The sequence below is a fragment of the Patiria miniata genome, unplaced genomic scaffold (genome assembly GCF_015706575.1).
Source record: "Patiria miniata isolate m_02_andy unplaced genomic scaffold, ASM1570657v1 HiC_scaffold_4, whole genome shotgun sequence".
Lineage (NCBI taxonomy): Eukaryota > Metazoa > Echinodermata > Asteroidea > Valvatida > Asterinidae > Patiria > Patiria miniata.
Window position 1 is genome coordinate 3,994,033 of NW_024037071.1, and position 20,535 is coordinate 4,014,567.

The window sequence follows — 20,535 nt, forward strand, 5'->3', positions numbered from 1 at the left end:
AAATCTGTTCACGTGGGACATAAAGGCATATGTACACAAACTAGCACTCACTACACAGTTAAAAAAACACATATTAAAACATTTAGTTACAAGTACATCAATTAAGGAACAGTTAAATGCTTGAGTTTGAACGACTCATAATAACACAATACAGGTTGAGTAAAAAAAAAAATGAAACCCAAATGTCGGGACTAGTGAAGTTGTGCATGTTGCACTTTCAAAATCTAGGATATGAAAACGCGATTCTTAAGCTTTCTTTTAGTACAAAAATCATTCAATTCACTCACGTACTTTTTAAGTTACAGTATTTTAAACACGACCACCATTTTAAAGTTCTGTCCATGGATCACAGGAAAAGGCGTGCGTTCTTTCAGCAAAACGAAAACCATGCAAACACATCTCTATGTGATTTGTTTTGGTTTTGATGAAAAAACAATTCCTTTTTGTGTACGTGGACCTAAATACATAACGGTGGTTGCGTTGAAATTTCTGGAACTTGGAAAGTACACGAGTGATTCTATTAATTCCAATTCTGAAGGAAAGCTTTTGAATTGGGCTGTCATATCCTAGATTTTGAAAGCCCTATACATGCAGAACCTCACTAAAAAAGTGTTCCAGACATGTTGGTTTCGTGTTTTTTTGACTCGCCCTGTATAACACAATTGTTTCACCTTCACAACTGTAAACAAAAAATTCTAGTAATACAACACACGCAAAAAAGAAAAATTTAGTGTAAAATCAGGAAAACTGCTCATATGCACTACATTGTAATACAGCAAGATATTTGCCAGAGGGGACCCATCTTGTCCGTATATGGCAAGAATTCTTTTCAGACATCTGGGGCTGCATGTAAAGTAACAACAGGCAGAGCATTTAATGGGAGCATGCAACAATTCCAGCTGGGTCTGGTAATGCTGCCCTTAAACAACCAGAATGGGTGCAGTGCACTGCAAGTGGAACAACAATTTAGTGGTTTACAGTGCACTGGATAGTTGACCGTTATGGGTTCCGTGCATCACTAAATGAGGGCTTTTTTTAAACCAGTTTTGAGATCCATATTAATCGGCAACACTAAGCACCTGCATAACAGTGTTTGTTCACGTGGGAAGTATGCATGACTTCCTGAATGCCTTAAAGCCATTAACCACAGCATCTTTGCAGGAGCGTCGGATTTCATCGACACTAAAGTGTGAACAATTTTTGATGATTGCCAAGACTAAGCCCCACCCACAATAAATTTGGGTCCTTTGAAATATGTAATGAAATCTAGGTCTCCCTCAACTCTCCTTTTTGTGGCTGTTGAGGGGATACTTGTGCATGAAGCCCATAGGAGAGTAAACTGCCAACAATTTAAAAGAACTGGTTGGTGGAAATCAATGTCTATAAGATTAGCAGTTACAACGTGTGGAAATATCTACTTTCACTGGTTACTTTGTTCTATTTGAAATTAGAACAAACTTGTTCAGTGAAGATAATTGCAAGAAATAAGCAAGACTGGTTTACAACTAAATATACTCAACGTAACAAAATATTAAGCACGTCATTTCCAGTATACTAACCAACACTATTTTTAACATAACTAACTGTGCCATAGTGTAAGTAGTTATGACCATATGGTGTTACCCAAAAACCTAAATGACACTGACACCCTACGATGCAAACCCTAAAATCTGAAATCACTGTCCTGTGCTCTAACCTATGTTACTAGGTAGTGTTTGTGCTTTTTACAACAGGAAGCACTGGGTTGTACCCACTGTTATAACAATACGCAGTATACCTGTTACGGCGAACTACCATCCTGTGAAGATAGAACATATGTTTCACTTTTGGCATGGCACATAAGATTTTTTTGAATCTTGAGAGCCACACAAAGGTCTGTTCAGCACTAAGTGTGTTGTCTGTCTCAGCAAGGTGATCACTGGGGTGATACTTTGTTTTGCATAATTTGTCTGTGTGGTTCCGTATGTGCAATCTATCCACACACTTGTGGAGACTCAACCACATTTGGGACCAGGGCCAATCGAGTGGTAAAGGCTTCCTTGCAACCTTCATATTGTCCAAGTGACACATATTGTCATAGACAACAGCTACATTCGACCAGGAATTTACAGGAACCGTCTTCAAGTACTCAGATAGCCAAGACACTAGTATCAGGAAAACCTGGGAGGGTGACTCCGACCTGCAAAAGCAAAAAAAAAAAAAATTTACAATGGAGCATAACATATTGGTACAATATCAGGATGCCTACCAACACACAGATCTGTGATGAATGTACCCATTGTAGTTTCTGCAGTAAGGGACCCGCGACATTGCAAAAAAAAGGTTGGACGTCAACAGAGACGTCCACTAAATACTCCATGCCAATGATGTCACGTGATGACGTCATCAGTGCATTATGATTCGGCCCGAGACCTCTGACAGTGGTCTAAGTACATATACTGCTTATATACTAAAATAATGCTTCAAATACTTGAAACGGGTCATTTCAAGAGGATTGGTGCAATATTTTTGGCCGAAACTTCACAAATCATTACTAAAATATTTCAATGGAGCATGATGTTCCTGGGATGTTCTATAAATAGGGTTGACAAGACATACATGTACCCCCACCTCATTTATGATCAGTAATACAACTTTGTACTATTACTTGTCTCTCTCAATTTTTTTGGGGGGGAGGGTTTCCTTTCTAAGAGGGACCCCCCCCCCCCCCCCTTAGCCTGTACACTTTAGTGCAAACTGCACAATACCTCACGGATGGCATTCACAACGGACTATACATGGTCTGCTACAACCAGACATGTAATAAAACCTAGACACATTTGCTTTTGTGCCTGTGAACAAAATGCAGCGCGTATAGAATAACTAAGAAGTATGCACGTAAATAGAGGACATATGCATGACATTCGCGCATTGCGTAATTAAGCGTAATTAATGTCGTGTATAGGTTTTATTATATGTCTATGGCTACAATAGACTGTCTAACCAGACTACACATAAAGAGTGTGTGTGCAAAAGGCGCTAGGGATTGAATACCACACAAAAACAAGTGGAGCTAATGTAGACATATTAACCAGTCAGCCTTGCCTGCCTACAAAAAATGCCTGTGCGTGTTACAATCAACTATAGTTAAAGCACTGTTAATACAAATTCTGATTATAGCAAACACAAAGCCTTCATCTCGACCGTGCATTTATGAGCACAGTGAAACGGACTAGCATTCCTCTTAACATAAAAATGTGATATAATAAATATTATGACTAGGTCTGGCTGAATTTGTATTAATTTATGAGAATCGACTGTATTATTGGCCTGCAGCACAAGGTAGTTTACAAAAAACATTGCCAAGATACTATTGCACCAATTTACTTGATCTACATGTATACCATGTGCAAAAAATGTAACACTCACTTGTATAAGGTTTGCCAAAACTCAATATGGCCACCAGCTCTGACAACAAACAGATGTCCTCTAGACCATTTTTGAAGCCTCTTTCTTGCCCCAACATCCTTCTTGCAAGTTGAGGGAACCTCTTCAACACAATCCTTCATCATGGTGGACATGGAGGCACTGTGTTGACTTAAGAAGCTCTTGGTCCCTGTAGGTCAATGAAAAATTCAAGCAATCAGATTTCATGCACATTTCTGAAAATTATGTTGCATGGCCGTTCCATGACCAAATTATCAAAATCCAAACTTGAAAGCGTGTTCAATGCAAAATGATTAACAATAACAGAAAACAATCAGGTAACAAAGCCATAGTGTATCTTAACAGTAAAATAATTAAAATTGTAACACTATTACAGGATACTGCGCCCCCTGCCAGCTAGATGATCTTACAATTATGGGGGCCACTCTCAACTGACAAATTTCCGAGAAGGTGTACAATCACGGTTACGCTTCAAAATTTATAATACAAATTTGTATGATAAGTGTTAAAGGGTTGCATATTGAAATATTACTTTTGCCACAATAGACTGCGCATGTGGGTAACCAACATGTGCTCCCCTCCAATACCACACTGCATGTGTCAGCCGCAAATGTCATACACACGCACATACACATGGCAAACTTTTGAGCATGCATGTCGGACATGAGTCACGGCTGTGATAGGTCAAATCCCAACAAGCCAGGGCTTAATTGGTCTACAGTCGACTCTCGTTAGTACAAACTCTGTTGATACAAAATTCTGGTTATAACAAACATAAAGCCTTAGTCCTGACTGTGCAATTATGTGCACAATGAATGGGACTGATGTTCCTCTTAATACAAAATTCTGATATAACAAACAATTTGGCTAGGTCCGAAAGAGTTTGTATTAACAAGACTCGACTGTATTTACATGTTGAACCCAAGCGGGTGCGGTAACCTTGGTGAAGCAATTTTGCTACATTTTTCATCGACATGTTCTGCAAATCCCCAGTATGTTTTGAAGTGTTTCCACCATTATTATATACAATATATAATGTTTTAGGTATTTAATGTTTAAGGAATTTTTTTACGAAAAACGCAAAGAAAAAAACCTCAATCTTTCTCTTCATCGTGCCAACTCAGTGAACTGTGTGATCTTTAATACTGGAATTTAACAAGCTTAAAAGCTGCAAATCAACACATTGTACATTATCAAATAACTAAAAACGGCGAAGCCGGCATGGCTCGCTGTTGAAGGTGGGCAGGGAGGCTGAAGGTAGGGTTGGGGATGGGCTTGATGGAAGGGGATCAGGAATCATGGGTTAGCCGTCACCGCGCTTTGGGGAAGATTTTCATTGTTAGTGTAATTAGGACCTAGTTGTGGGGACTTTTTGCAGCCCCCCCCCCCCCCCCAGTGTCTTTGGTCCCCATATTACCGTGGGAGAACTTGTGTGTAGTTCCCACAAATGAGGAACAAGATTGTTATATTCATGTAGCCACACTACCGTCACCACACCCCCCCCCCCACAACCTTACCCCATCCCACCACCTACCCTTCCCCACCCCATGCACCCCTACCCCTATCTCCCTCCCCCTGGACCCCTGCCACCACCCACTCCATTCTACCCCTACCCATACCCAGCCCACCCCGACCCCTACTCCAATCCCTACAGCCACCTACCCCATCTCCCCTCCCACCAACCCCTACACCCCACCTGAACCCTCCCCTAAACATCCCTACCCCACCCCTACTCCAACCCCCCAAAAACAAAAAGATCAAGCCAGAAGGTCTTTGATTGCAAAGCTGTAATACTTTAGTTGTATGAATACAATATGCAGCCAAGTAAAGTGCCCACCAACCAACCAGCCCAACCACCAACCAGCCAACATAAACCACCAAAGCATACAGTGTGTTTCACACCGCCATTGGAATTAAATCAGAATACCAATTAACACAAACTCCCAACCAACTTTAACCCTTACTCTCTGAGGGTAGTTTACTGCATGTCAGTTGGTTATGCCAATGCCCTCCAGCTGCAGTTAATTGGAGGATACTTTGATGTAGCAGTGAAGGCTCCAATTGGCAGGAGTTGGAGGCCCTGGAGGGTGCCTGATACTGACCAGCTGGGGGCACTTGATTGTTATCAGAGGACTCTCATTGTTCTCTGTGGCATGTATTGGAGTGCCTGTCCAGTTACCCTTGAAATGACATGGCAGATATTGGAGGGCCATGCAAAAAACATAGGAGATTTTCTTGAGGCACATATTGGCATGCGTTGGAGGGTCTAGTAGGGTAAGGGTTAAAGAAGTAGAGGACCTAGTCCATCAAAATCCATTAACACCACCACTTTTCTCCAAAGCAATTCAATTTGGATAAGCTTGATACACATGGCCCATCTGCCACAAGCCCATGGGGGGATGTTGAATGATTTAGAAAGAGTAGGATTAAGAATTAATAACAATTTGATTACCTTGTGCATCCACTACAGATTCCCCAGTAGATGGCACTGGCTGTAATTTCGAGAGAACTTCTTCCACTTTGGCTATCGTTTGTGCTGTTAATAAAAAAGACAAGAAAAAAAAAATAAAAAAATATTAATAATAATATTGAAGAGGTGAATGGAATAGAATAACCTTTCGCAAATTAATCTTCCGCTATTAAATCAAATTTGATCAATGTTAACAAACATTTATGTACATTCTCAAGAATTATCCACTACAAACTGAAGCCCCAACTGTGAACAGAACTGAATACGGAGTCATTTCAATATGACTTCTCCCACGACCATGGGCATTGCTGTTGACAAATATAGGTAGCTGCTCGCATAGTGAATTTTACATGAAAATTAGCACTAACCATTACAGCTGGCACCAGGTGCCAGGCAGAGCTTGTCAGCAATCTTATCACTGCCCTGACTGCCAGTAGATGTAGATGGACCTTTAAAAGAAGGGTTAATTCTTTATGGTATTATTGTTCATTTCTACCTAAATTTACATAAATTTGTACATGTAAATGCAAATTCAGTTCGACAAAAAATCAAAAGGGTACATCATTTACAGTTATAAACTACATTATAACTGATAACAAGTATTGTTACTGTCAATTTTTACAAATTGGAATCTGTTTGTATACATATAGACCATTCCAAGGCAATAAATATTCAAAAGAAAAAGCCAGAGACACTTTTACAGTAATGCAACTGGGGAATTCACAGAAAATGGAAAACCATAAAAGACTTTGCATATTGTATTTGAATTTGTTATGGCATTCATGAAAAGAAATAAACAAGAAAATCAGAGGACCTGCAAGGTGCATGCCTGGAACATCAGAGAGAGACAAGTTCATTCGAAACCACACAAGACTTTGTAGAGAAAGTTTCAATTGGTATTGGCATTTATGATTTTCTACATTGTGTATTACATGAGCGAAGAGCAGTCGTTAATACTGTTTTCCCTTTTTTTTTTTTACAAACTTAGGTTATTTGTACATTTTCCAATGTGCATGGTACTTTGGACACTCCTAATTCATAGAATTGCCATTATACTTAACAGACATATGACATGTTAATTCATACCAACTATGCATATTTGTAAAGAATATAAGATACAAAAATTATCATTACTAAATATGAAGAAAATCACGTAGTTGGTAAACGTGATGCATGACCAATTGGGAGTTCATAAATATGGTCATGACATTTAAAAAAATACAGCAAGTGAGACTTTACAACATAAATACATGTACACGCATACATACACCCATACTAGCATTTTTGTTGATGGTGTAAATCAAGGATTTTCTTTTGTTCCTCGTCCATTTTCATTTGTTTGTAACAGCTTTCATTGTTTTTGTGCACGTTTTCTAATCGCAGTCATCTTCAATTTGGTTCCTGTCCTCGATTCACTGATGATGTTGCACGTGTGTGTCCTGGATTTACACCATAAACAAATGCAGACACACAAAAGGAATACGTCATCCAAATATCCCCCTCGCGCTTAAAGCCAGGGGGATAAAAATATTGGACGACATATCTGTACATATACAAACTGGTACCTTTGGAGACAGGATCTGGTTGTTTGACGTCACAGTGCTTAAGAAAAGCATGCAGGTCAGTTGGTATTTTCAACTCTTTTGCATTTGCACAATGCTCTAAGCAGAACGCCTTTCCTTTCACCGGAGATTTGGTACACACATCAGGTAGACTGGGTACTGGAATGCCTGAAACCTTGTTCTAAATAATGTGAAATTAAAAGTAGATAAATATAGATGAGGCATGCCCAGCAAGCACTCCTAATCCTAACAAACCCTACTTAAGGACTAGCATCTCCAACTATCTTCAGTCTCCTGACGATGACTAGAGCATGCTAGTTGAAACGTTGAGACCAAAGACAAGTTCTTTTAGAACTTACAGCAGGACTGTTCTAAACAGAACAAAAAACTACTTAGCAAAGTTGATAATAAGCAGGATAAGTTCTTCTCAGAACTAATATCTTCTAAGCAGTAGTTATTACCACATGGTGTTACCGCAAACCGAAACGATACAGACACTGGCATTTGTACACGTACAAACACGGTGTGCTTAATATCTGGACAACATATAACTGAATATTTTAAAATCTGAAAAATATTCAGTGTTTTCCAGAAAGTACTCTTTGTTATTGTGCGATTTTGAGGAAACTGCCAAAAAACAAAAACATAAAAATAATAATAATAAAAATAATTAAATAAAATGTAATACACAAAAACAAAACACAAGAAATTGTCTGCCAGAAAGTGACAAAACTATGAACGACAATTTGGCTTACAGTTTACAACCAACAAACTTTAAGAAAAAATGAATTTGATTGAAAGTAAATGTTAAGCAAGACAAGTAACAATCCTTACAATCTGAATGATAGCAAACACATTTACCTCGCATTTATGCATGCAGTGAGGAAAACTGAGTTTCCAGATGCCATCCGCAACGAACACTCGGCCACAACCTATTCAAGATAAAAAAACAAAATTAAATACATGCTTTTGAAATAAAATGAAGGGAGGGGGGTCCAATGAGATCATTCCTGTCTTCTTACAAGGATGACGCATTACCAGATATGCCACCAGTATATCAAAACTGAAACTACCCTTACCCCCTTCCAAAATGTGGGTTTTTGGGGTTGATGTTTTGGACTAAATCCTCATACATTGTAATAACATCCTCAGGCTCCGCATCAAGTTTTATGGCAATTGGATGTCTATGACCTGGAAGCAAACAAACCTATTTATGTAAAATGAATATTAAATTCTTAAACTATTTAAAAAAAAAAAAAAAAAAAAATCATGTTATTTTGCACATCATTTTGCATATTAATTGATAAAAATCTCTATATTGCCCCACCACAACTCAAGACAACAGGACCTTCTCAAAAGCCTGGCACACACTAGACGTGACCCGAGTCAAACTTACTTTGCTTTGCTCAATCCATATGGCATTGGTTTGTTCATACACGTCATAATTCAATACATAGAAAGACCACCATGATCAACGTCAACACAAATTACTGACTTGGGTCAAGTCTAGCCACAAACAAGAGCGACATGACATACAATGATGTCATCACGATGTCATCGTTGCTATAAAATCATTAGCGTTTTTTTTTTTTTAATTTGAGAAAATACAGTTTGAAATTTCGATTGTCGGTTGATAAAAGAAATCTGTCTACCACGTTGAATATGTTAGTTGGGACAATTTAGGTCAATATTTCCGTAAATAGAATTTTTTTTGGCTTTTAAACTTGTTATTTTCTGAGAAAACACAGTCATTGTAGTCCAAACCTTCAGGTGTTGTGTGCAACAAATGGTCGTTATCCGTTAGTGACCTTTTGTCCATAACGCTTTTTGGGCTTACTTTAGGTGCAATATGAAATAAAAGGTCATTATCCGTTGGTGGCCTGTTATTGATAACTCATTGGTCATAATCATGTTTTTTAACGTAATGATTCCAATTAGCGACCTTATAAAAAGAATACAAATGTTAAATCAAAATTAAGCCCTTTTTTAATTACGTGCAGTTAATTTCCAGTATAATTAAAAAGATAACATGAAACAATTTTTTGGCAAGAAGCAAAAAAGTCATTTTGGCCCAAACTGCCATAACGACTTAGCCGACAATGTATATACATTGTGTGTATGCTTAGATGCAAGATAATGTATGACAAAGATAAATACCCAAAAAGATGTTACAATAATTAGGTAAAGTAAGATGGAACAAAAAGGAAGGAAGACAGCCAAAGGAAGAAAACAGAATGAGATCAAAAAGAAATGCTTTCCTGCAGTTTTTCAGTTAAATGCAACAGAATCAATCAATCGGGACATGTGCATCCAGGTCCATTTTGTTAAACCCTTGTTGTTGTTTTTTTTTGGGGGGGGGGGGGGGGTGGGGAGAGGGGGTGTCAACAGTGGTACTCGTGAATATGACATTTACAAACGATTTTTAACATACATTAAGCAGATGAAATATATCATTGGCTTGATGTAAACAGGTGAAGATGCAAGTTAAATGAATTTAAATAAAAAAAAACCCAACCTTTTGCTGCACAGTTCGGATGGCACTTTGGATGAGCATATTGTTGCTGGCGCCGTATACACTCAACCTGTTCAAGGATCTTGACTCGGTCGGATTTACTGTTGGCCTTCATAAGGCCAAACATATCAAGTCGTTGAAGATCACGTAATTCATTTTCCAACTCTCCATTGCAGAAGGCTGATGAAATATGCTTGGAAGTGACACCTTAGTGAATAAGCAAGTTAACAGTAAATTTAAGGAATATTTTTAAAAGGAACATGTTACACAAAAAAACAAAACAAAATGCAACTTACATTTAAACAAAATGCAATCCCATTGGGATCTCTAATTCTCCATGTACACACTTGTATGTTGAGTATAGATGCACAAATGTGTGAATAGTATCTTTGTGCACCAGACCGTTATGGACAATCTGTACAACAGATTCCAAGATTTCAATTTTTTGTGGAACGGGCCCAGGTACGTGGTTCTATTTTCTGTCAATTGGATAGCTGATGTCTGTGATCTCTCAAAAACTACATAGTAGAGAAAACAAAGAGGATCACAATGAAACTCCAATAATTGATGCAAGTCAATTTGCTTGGAATGCAAGTTTTCTTTTAAAATATGAACATACGCATTTAAAACAATGTTTATACACTGACACAACATACTTATACACAGAGACTCCGAGCTGCCATAATGCAGTGCATGTGAATACACTAGGGTATCAAAGAAGGCAATCACACAATGCAACATGGACATTGGACCAACACTTATATCAAACAGTACGTGGGCCAATTTAGGAAAATAAAATTTAAAAAAATATCAGGAAACACAAGATCATCTTCGAAATCAAAACAAATTCTTGTGTGGCAAAATCCGTAAAAAAATCAAATTTTGGGGGAAATCTGTAAGAAATGACAATATTCGTTGAAAAGTCAGAAAAGTTCCATTTATGAATGTCACTTCCACATAATGGTTTTGCAGAGTTTATACAGGTACCTGCTTGCCTTGAAAGACCAAATGCATCATTGAACGACTCAGCAAAACCAACGAAGCTGACCCAAGAATGATTTCTGCAAATAAACAAAGTATTATAATTAGTACAAAATAAATTTTCGTGATCAAAATACCCCAAGATCAATCACATCAGGCCAACAACTACAGACATTGCACTTTGCAACCATGAGCTGATTTTCAGGATGCTTGCACTGTTCAGGAAACAGTCAAGGTCACATATATGCGCACCTATGTATGTGCACCTATTGCGAAGCCGGACGTGGCAGGTTACACGCACTGTTTGCGCAACATGCACAGGCCCACGCGGCATGTGGGCGGTCAACCTACATGCAGTAGCCATCCGTGAGTGACACGGTTCTTGCGCCGCGCTGACCGGTCAATATGGACGTCTGTGCACGGTGACATTGATGCAGTCTGCCATTACATGTAGAGAATTAGGCTACGTGCAAATATTATGGCACTGGGTTTATCCAAGATTCACGTCTTACCATCATTTTTGCAATGAATGACTATCATTGAGATGATATATGAAGAAAAAAGTGGTGTCAGGTTGCAACATTTTTCCTATTATTGATCCATATAATCGCCGCGCGCATCGCGCAGGCCGGCCGCTTCCGAGTCGCTCCGAGTCACCCGCATCGGTACCGCGTACGACCGACTGCTGCTTGCGCCCGCCAGGCCCAATGCGGAAAATAATGCTGCCTGGCAAAGCGATTAGATCTTGAATGTGGTTCTGTGGGATAGAAATTAACTTTGACTTGAAAAGAATCGTTATCTTTTCGGAGTCAAGGAACCACACACTGTGCATACTAAGTCACGCACGTACAGTGTACTCTTTCCTTTTTGGCAAGATTACCAAATGCGAAGTTCACTAATTTTCCTCTGTATTGACTAACAAGCCCCCTGATAGCAATTTCATGTCATCAAAGTCAATTTGAGCCGTGAGAAAATACAAGCATTTTCTTAGAAAACACTTAAAATGTTTAAGTCCACTCTCAAAGGGTTTGTACACAGAGTGTTGAGTGAACTTCATATATGGAAATCTTTCCATTTTGATTATTCTGATGGTACGAGTCCTCTTAATTGAAGGTACGAGTTGTCCAAGGTACGAGTTATCCAAGGTACGAGATGTCCAAGGTACGAGGGGAAAATGTCCATACTCGATCACCACTTACCTGCCGCCAAACGTATCAATTTTCACCTCACCTTTTGATTTCAACCAAGAGGAATCCAGGAAACTGTGTAAATGCGATAGAAAATTAGGCAACATGTGTTTTTAGAGCACATTGTGGATACACACGTCGTGCAGAACTAAGTTGAAGCAGCCGGTCAAAACTGCTGTACGTTATACGCATAACATCGACAACCATGACAACCAAGACGTTGCATGAGCCGGCCAATGATAGTGCAATACGTCATTGTGAATATTTATTTTCGCAGGAATATTTAGTTCATTTCAATGGCTAATTCAAATACGTCCAATTTAGATTAATCTTATTGCATTCTATTGCAACAGCCATCATGCGCGGCCTAGCAGTTAAGAGTCTTGTGTTGGCGAGGTTCGAATCTCGATGATAAATAGAAATAAAGGAAAGGAGAGGGTGAGAGTAGAGGAGGGAAAGTGGAGGGAATAACCATAAAGGATGCAACTGTTGGTGCTTGAAAATTTATTGAAAAATGTGGTGATCGAGTATGACATTTTTTCCACTGGTTGTTTTAGGTGCCAGTCTATTTTCTTGTTTTGCAATTGCATGTTTTAAATACCTTCAGTTTTGGGACTCTCATACACAGTAGGGAGAGTCCCAAATTTTTGGACTGCTTCAACTCAGTTCTGCACGACGTGTGCATCCAAAAGGTGCTCTAAAAACGCATTTTGAAAACAGCTTCCTGGATTCCTCATGGGTGAAATCACAAGGTGAGGTGAAAATTGATGTGTTTGGCGGCAGGTACATGTATAGTGGTGAGCCAGTATGGACATTTGCCCATATTTTTGACTCAAATTTGATAAAAACAAAACAGGGGCCCTACACTACATGATCACTTGCAAACAATGAAGATAGTGGATATTTTGCCGGAGGTAATGACGGCAAACTAACGTTTACTAAAGGTTTGCCGGCGGCAATCCATATCAACAGAGGGCGCTGTACTCTTTAAGATAGGGCTGAATTATAAGATGTATTAAATTCCCACCAAAAGTTGTGTAGCACGATTGGTGTAGTGGTTAAGCAAAAGCCCTAGTAAGCGGGATGTCTCGGGTTCGATTCAGACCGCAGCACAATTTTAAGGTTTTTTTTCTCATCCCCAAATAAATACGAATATTCTTCTTTTATTATTTTAACATGTCTCAAACATTTTTTTGCAGAGTATTACCTTTTCTTTGTCAGATTTGTGGCTCTGGAGGATTTTTTTTAAAAGGAAAATAAGTCCGAAATTATAAAATGGTCTGAATCCCATCTTGTGAATACGAAAAAAATTACGAGGTTACATCGATAATTTTGACATGGAGCCAGACTAAAATTTGTCACCGGAAAATGTTTAAGTACAAAAAAACAGTAGGCTAACTGCGCATGTTCAGTGCATATCCGGCAAACTAACGTTTACTAAAGGTTTGCCGTCTCCGGCAAAATATACACTGCCAACAATGAAACATGATAAATGGTGGTAGAAACACATGAAAAAGCGATTTAACAATAACATTCAAGTCATAAACTTACGCCAGGCTACACTGCAGCTCCAACAGTTGCCTTTCAAGGTAGAGTGTATTGGACGCTCTCACAAATTGTCTTTGTTCCTTGTATAAGTTGAAACCAAGAGTTGCATTCCCATATGAATCGTATCTATAAATTAAGCTGCAGTGGCGGCATCGCAACGTGGATTTTCGGCCAATCTTGCACCCATTTAAGGTAATTACCTTAACCTTGGTACCATCCACGTGATTGTGTCCCAAGTTACCCTCACAAGAAATGCATGTAGAATATGGAGGGACCAAACAAAAATCAAAAGAATCTACAGGAGAAAAACTAGATGAGATCAAAGAGCACGAGCTTGGGAGTGACGGCTGCTGTAAGGATGAGGAAGATGGCGATTCGCATGTGGAAGAGGAAGTTGAAGCAGACAAAGTAGGCCTACGCACCGCTAACAAAAATTGGCACAGCTGTGAATCTGCTCCAAGACTTTCACTAAATAAATTTGCGTCAAAAAAAGAAGAAACGTCACTGCTTTCAATGGCTCGTTGTACTCTGCAAACTTCCAGAAAACCAAATCGCGAAACCACTACTCCAAACTGTTCATCGGTACTCAACTGACGAAACGAAGTTGAAGAAATGTTGATTTTTTCCAATGCACGCTGATATTGTTCAACTGCCTCGTCGTCTGCTTCGAGTTGACTTAAAAATGTTGTGAAATTAAGTTTCGCAACCTTTTTCTTCGGCATCCCGACCAGAAAACATATCTATTAAAGAGGTTGGCGTATTTACCATGTATACTGTCAACAACTGACGAAAACGAATTGAACAATATTAAAAGAATGAAGAACGAGGCGGGCGACGGCAGGGAAAAATGGATATCGTGGATGGAGCATGTACACGTGTATTCTGCACGCGCGTGGTGGTATGGTGCAACGTGGTGACGCTGGTAGGTCTGCTATACGTGATATGCAATATTTTGAAGTGCACCAGTGAACTTTCGATCGTTACTGCGCATGCTCAATTCTGTAGCAGTGTAGCAATGCTGCATGACATATGGTGCGTGACCGATCGTCTCGTTTCTTGCTCCATATGGTGTTATGGGCGCGGCCATTTTCCCGAGACTCATAGAGCACGCCCTCTTGTGATGTGACAAGACCATGGCGGTATCCAGCTTCGAGCTTCATGGTAGCATAAAATGGCACGACAGTAGGAGCGCGTGATGAATATGCATGACTATGACGTCACTAGAAGCTCATGAGTAATATATCACGCACGGTACTGATAGATATACATGTAGATGCACACTGTATGTGCTGCATCCCACCGATGATATCACATTTAACAAGTCCTCTTTCTACTGTCGCGCCGCCACCTCTAGTGTCGTCCCACTTGATGATCATCAGTTAGTGGGGCAACAGTAGAGGGTGGCGGCGCGACAGTAGAAAGAGGACTTGTTAAATGTGATATAATTGGTAAGTAGGACGACACTAGAGGGTGGCGGCGCGACAGTAGAAAGAGGACTTGTTAAATGTGATATCATTGGTTAGTGGGACGACACTAGAGGGTGGCGGCGCGACAGTAGAAATAGTGACGTCATAGTCATGCATATTCATCACGCGCTCTACTGTCGTGCCATTTTATGCTACCGAGCTTCATGGCTGTGACTCGACTCCGACCACGGCCTTTTTTCGCGGCTCTAAAATTGTTATTTCCTTAATCAATTTCGGGTCAGGATACGTCCAGCAATTTTGTACATGCAAAAAATGGTTAATCCTCTTCGTCAGTTCCAGGAAAATAGTCTGAGTAATTAATTGTAGCTTGACAAAATAAGTCACAAGTATACTATGGGAAAAAAGACCTTTGCCTGTTTTCAGACAGTTGACTCAGATCATCGCTATTCACTTTTAGTCCCATTTCATTAGGCCCGGGCTAATTAATTATAGTTTGGCAAACAAGGGGTGGGATATAAGACCTAAGACTTAAGAATAGGCCTACTCGTAAACTGCAAACGAAACTGGTTTAGTTGAACTTTGCTCATCTAGCCCTAGCTAGGCCTAAAGGCTTTTTTGCTCTTTTTTTGGGCCTGCTTAGCAGTAACAAAATTGTCCTTCGAGATGCGTTTGCCCAAACGTAGACTAGAACAAACAATTGAGGCCTTATTGTCGGAATGTCAATGCCCCTGTTGTGTCACCCACTTACATTTTGTACCTCTAATTCCACTATCATTCTTCAACACCTTTACAGAGAACCTAGTTTTCGCATCCTTTTCACCATCCTGAGTAAAACCAGTGTTGTGGACTCTTTTGCGGTTGTAATCCCCTATCACGAGACACTTCAATTCATCACCATCTTAAGTCACCCACGAAGGTTGTCCAAGTCCCCTTTGTTAAGAGTGGAGAGGTACCTGTCACACATTGTCAACTCCTTGCCGACAGCTCTTCATGCCGCAAACACCTTTTTGTTCGTCATACCAAAATCTTTGTGGAGCTAGCTCTCTAGAATTAAGAGCCCAGTCCAAAGTGAAGACTTGTTTTCCGTTGAGTATCCGCCAGCAAATTGCTTGTGCCGCGTGAGAAAAAAAAATCACACCATCGTTGCGTCAACTGCGGTGAGAAACAATAGGCCTACATGGAATCCCATTTGATGAAGATCTCACGGTATCTTGCATGCTGTTTCCAGGACTGACATTGTCAGAGAAATTACAAAGTAACTTGACAACGAACAAAACTTTAAAATCGTTTGGCTACGAGTGGAGGAAAAACCTGAAGTGGACTACAAGTACTTGCCGTCATGAATTCGGGATTAATTTGACTTTTATTTCTTTACGATGTGTCGTTCCATTCAAGTCAAGATGGACTTCGTCCTGAGATAGCTGTTTTTACGGCCAGACACTTTGGTCGTGTATACAAAGGACGGACGTCGTTGTTTTATGATAGATTACACTAGGCGCACAGAACCCCCAAGCGATGACATTTTTTTCTGCAAATCGCGTCCAACCTCCTGCATTCGCAACCCTGTAACTTTAACTGCATGTAAAAATATGAAAGAAATGATAAAACACTAACAACCATGGCAACTCAGCTGGAGATGAGAGAAACAGACAGCTATGTTGGCACGTCAGTCTGCAGGAACGGACGTACTTTTGTGCACCGGGTACCGTCCTCTACAACGACCGGGCACCAGGACCAAATTCTCGGTAGCCAATCCAGTGATTCACGGTAAGTTGTAGATCGAGCTTTGAAGGCCCTGTGTTTTCTAAATTTGGGGTTACTTTTTGCTTGTTCCCTCCGCGTTTGGAAAAAAAAGCTTAGGTGTTAAATCAAATCGTGTCCAACACTGAAGCGCCGCATAACCCACAAAACGCAATCCTTAATTCCATTTCAAATGCTGAAATAGGTTTGTAAAGGACCTATTTATTTTAAAAAGGCACTCCATTTTTTCATGTTTTTATTTGATATATGCATGGGAATATTAGTGAAGGACAACATTAATTCTCGGGGTTTCGACGCGAAAGTAGTATTCGTTGCATTAAAATAAGATTTACGGTAGCACCGTGTGATAAATTCTTTTGTGAGTTTGTGAGGTTCTGAAAAGAACCGGGAGGGGGAGTCAACGTTTCGGCCATGCTCTGCCCGTCGTCAGGAGACTGACATCACTGCAATTATGGATGACGGAACGGTTTAAATTGTTTCTCGTAGTTAACGACATTTTGTTTCATTTGGCCAAAACAAATTACTTCTTGTACCTTGTATGTTCCAGCCCCCTGCACACAGCGTCACAATGGCGTCACAGTTTTACCTCAACCAAGTCACGTTAATAATTGAATTGATAAGATTGACAACCCCCACCCCGTGGAGCGAACCTGCAGCAAGACATCTCAAGCGTCATAATATTAACACCTCAGCTATAGTTACTGATTACAATATTGCATGTTTATCACCCTTTGTGTTGATTTCAACAAACTTATTTTGATGCGAGACACATATTGCCTAAAATGAGCCAAATACGTTTCCCGCCCGTACAGGTATTGCTCCAGTAAACAGCACAAGAGGAGGACATCAGAACGCCTCAGACCATTAGATAGTTCTCAAGTCACTACGGAGTCCCTCACACCACCAAATAGCTCCCGCATCGGGCGACATCAGGGTGATATCTTGTCAAAACACGCCCCAGATGGTATTTCGAATCAACCATATTGCCGGAGAGAGGCGGACATGGATCCAGAACGCTCCGCTTTGGAGTTAGAGGAACCCAAAATGGCACATTATCAGGCACCAACGCGCAAGGTTTTGGAATTCACCGAATCTCCGCGATATAACCCCTCCTCAGTGCCTCGATACATGCCCGACCAGACCAATCACAAACCAACGCCGATGCCGGCCATTCGAAAGGGCAACATCACGTACAAAGATTACCGAGGAATGCTTGCCTCTCTCACAAGAGACGGCGATGTCGACACGGAAATCTCAATCGGTGATCCTATTGGACTAAACCAACCCTCGAGGGAGACAGGTAGTTTGACTCTGCCAAGTTTAAACACCGTGAACAATTCAAACACTACCACTCGCCTCAAGAAATCTAAACTGCCTCTGGAGCTGGAAAGCCTCTACACAAGAGGTGGCTTGAAGATCTCCACGCTCCGAATCGACTCGGAAGGAACTCTGCCAGGGGATTTCTTGAATCGAAACAAGGAAGAGTTGCGCCAGATGTACCCAATGTACGACTGGCGCGTTGCCAACGGCGCCCGCGAACTCGGAGACAGAAAAGGTAGAAATCCTCCAACGATCGGGACCAAGGAAACATCGACAGTGCCCTCCATGTTACAGCTCCCTGACAAGTTCTCTAGCGTTCAGTACAACTCTCCGAGGGAAAAATCGAGGTTTATCGGTAAGAGACAAAACAAGAAGGCGGTCAGGAGTGAGAAAAACAGAGCGAGTGAACGATTGGATGCGGTGAAGGAAGATTTGGACAAAACTGGAGACGTGGCCGCGGTCTTGGAACAAATCAGCGCGGGCCAGTTACCCGGAGAAATACGGCCAACTTCAGGACTGTTTCCAAGACAACCGCCACCGACACCGATGGACGGTCGAAGAAAGAGGGTCGCGGACACCCAACCCTAACGATAACAATTCAAATATGACTGAAAATGCCGAGTTTGATATCGATTTTGAAGGCTGATCTTGGTTGGGTCAAGCCGTGCCGAGCTTGTGATGGGACCGATTGGGCCAATACAGGCTGAGAGCATGAATCTTAAAAAAGTGGTTCTGCTGAAGTTTACGTATTCAATATTTTCATCCATCATCCGTCCACCCGCTCCAATACAACAATCATATCACAGGTTTAAAACAAATTGAAAACACATAAAGTTAGCTTTTGAAAGAAAAAAACACCGGAGGAAAAGTAATATATTTGTTCGTACTCGCTGCCAATATCACGGATAATGTGTCACAATGGGTACTACACCATCGGATTTAAGGCATTCGGGAATCAATATACCGGTTCGATTGAAAGTATCGCGGGTGGAAAATGTTGTTTTGGGGAGCTGGGGACGACCGATGGTCGATTTATTATTTTCAACTAGCCTGGGCCAAACTCTGATGTGCTCTCTGTCAAAAACAGACTCTTTAACGTTTGTTTTAGTTATCCCCTTTACAATCACATTTATATTTTTGAGACATCGGTAAAAGAGGGATGCATGCCTTGAACTGATACACCTCTACAAATTATTCCAAACCGTCGTTACATGCAATTATTTTACATTATATTTCAGTCGTATTTTAGGATCACAACTTCGTGGGAAAAACCCTGCAAATCACCCAAACACGATTGTGTGTAATACCTCCGTTTTCAAGCTCTACTCAAAAGCTTCTATTAGTTTTCAACAGAATATGTAACAATTATCTTTGTAACAATTACATAACATTAAACATAAGTGTTCAATTAAATAATGCGGTGCCGAGAAACAAGGAAAAAGTTTGAAAGAACCAAAACAAGTCTAGTTGAGTTTTCCATTTGCCGCCATAACCACGGCGATTGGCACTTTTATTCTTTCATTTTTCCCATTACATACGAGGTCATGCATATCCGATTCCAACAGGTCTCAATTTACATCTTTCTTGCATGCACTTTAAAGGTAATATACAACATTTGCTTTTGCTGTAATTTTCAGAAATGGATAGATTTAGGGGTTAGTTTTTTTTATTGCAAATTTTGTTACACTGGCCAAGAACCAAGAAAAAAACCCGGTGTTCTTCTAATCTGGTTCCCAGACCCTACTTCAGACAAAACAGAGCAATTTATAGACGTCAGAGAATTGTGAGGTCGGGGAACCAGACAAGCTGGCTTGCACCCGTTCGTGGATGTGTAACCGATTGCAAACAAAATGTGGACTAATTAAATTTGGTAAATTGGGAGCAGTGTTTGAAATATTTCTTTCCAAAGTTGGAAATTGATACAAAAATTCCACTTTTCTTGAAAATGACTGCACACCAGGTGCCACAATTTCACAGGATGCTATAGACTATTATTCTCTTCCAGTCAAGTAATGTATTTCATAATAATATTTTTTTTTGATGTTTGCAAATATTGTATAATACCTTTAAGTTGGAACTTCTGAGATAACAAGTTTATTAAAAGTATTACTGAATATAAAAAATATGAGGTAAAAACCAAGAAAGTACAATACAGACAACACACAATTCTGCTAACTGTAAGAAACATTTGTGGGATTTGGGCCTGTTTTACCTTTTCCCTGGCTCTGAGGCAAGTTGGTATCCGCTCATCTTATGCTGTATTTTCACTTAAAATTGTGAGGCTTGGAAATTCTGGATTTTCTTAATACTTAATAATCATGAAAGGTTCTCTCTGAGACTA

The 20,535-nt window shown here is 40.1% G+C and overlaps 1 protein-coding gene across 1 annotated transcript; it reads right to left on the reverse strand.

Moving 5' to 3' along the window:
* Positions 1–302: 302 nt before the first annotated feature.
* On the reverse strand, positions 303–14,733 carry LOC119739810. The gene is made up of 9 exons (XM_038214894.1): positions 13,690–14,733; positions 10,958–11,031; positions 9,974–10,177; positions 8,320–8,390; positions 7,462–7,639; positions 6,265–6,345; positions 5,879–5,962; positions 3,409–3,595; positions 303–2,179 (listed from the first exon to the last, which is right to left on the reverse strand). Exons 1-9 carry the CDS (start codon positions 14,406–14,408, stop codon positions 1,705–1,707), a joined length of 2,073 nt encoding a protein of 690 aa, XP_038070822.1. The 5' UTR covers positions 14,409–14,733; the 3' UTR covers positions 303–1,704.
* Between the last annotated feature and the right edge of the window lie 5,802 nt (positions 14,734–20,535).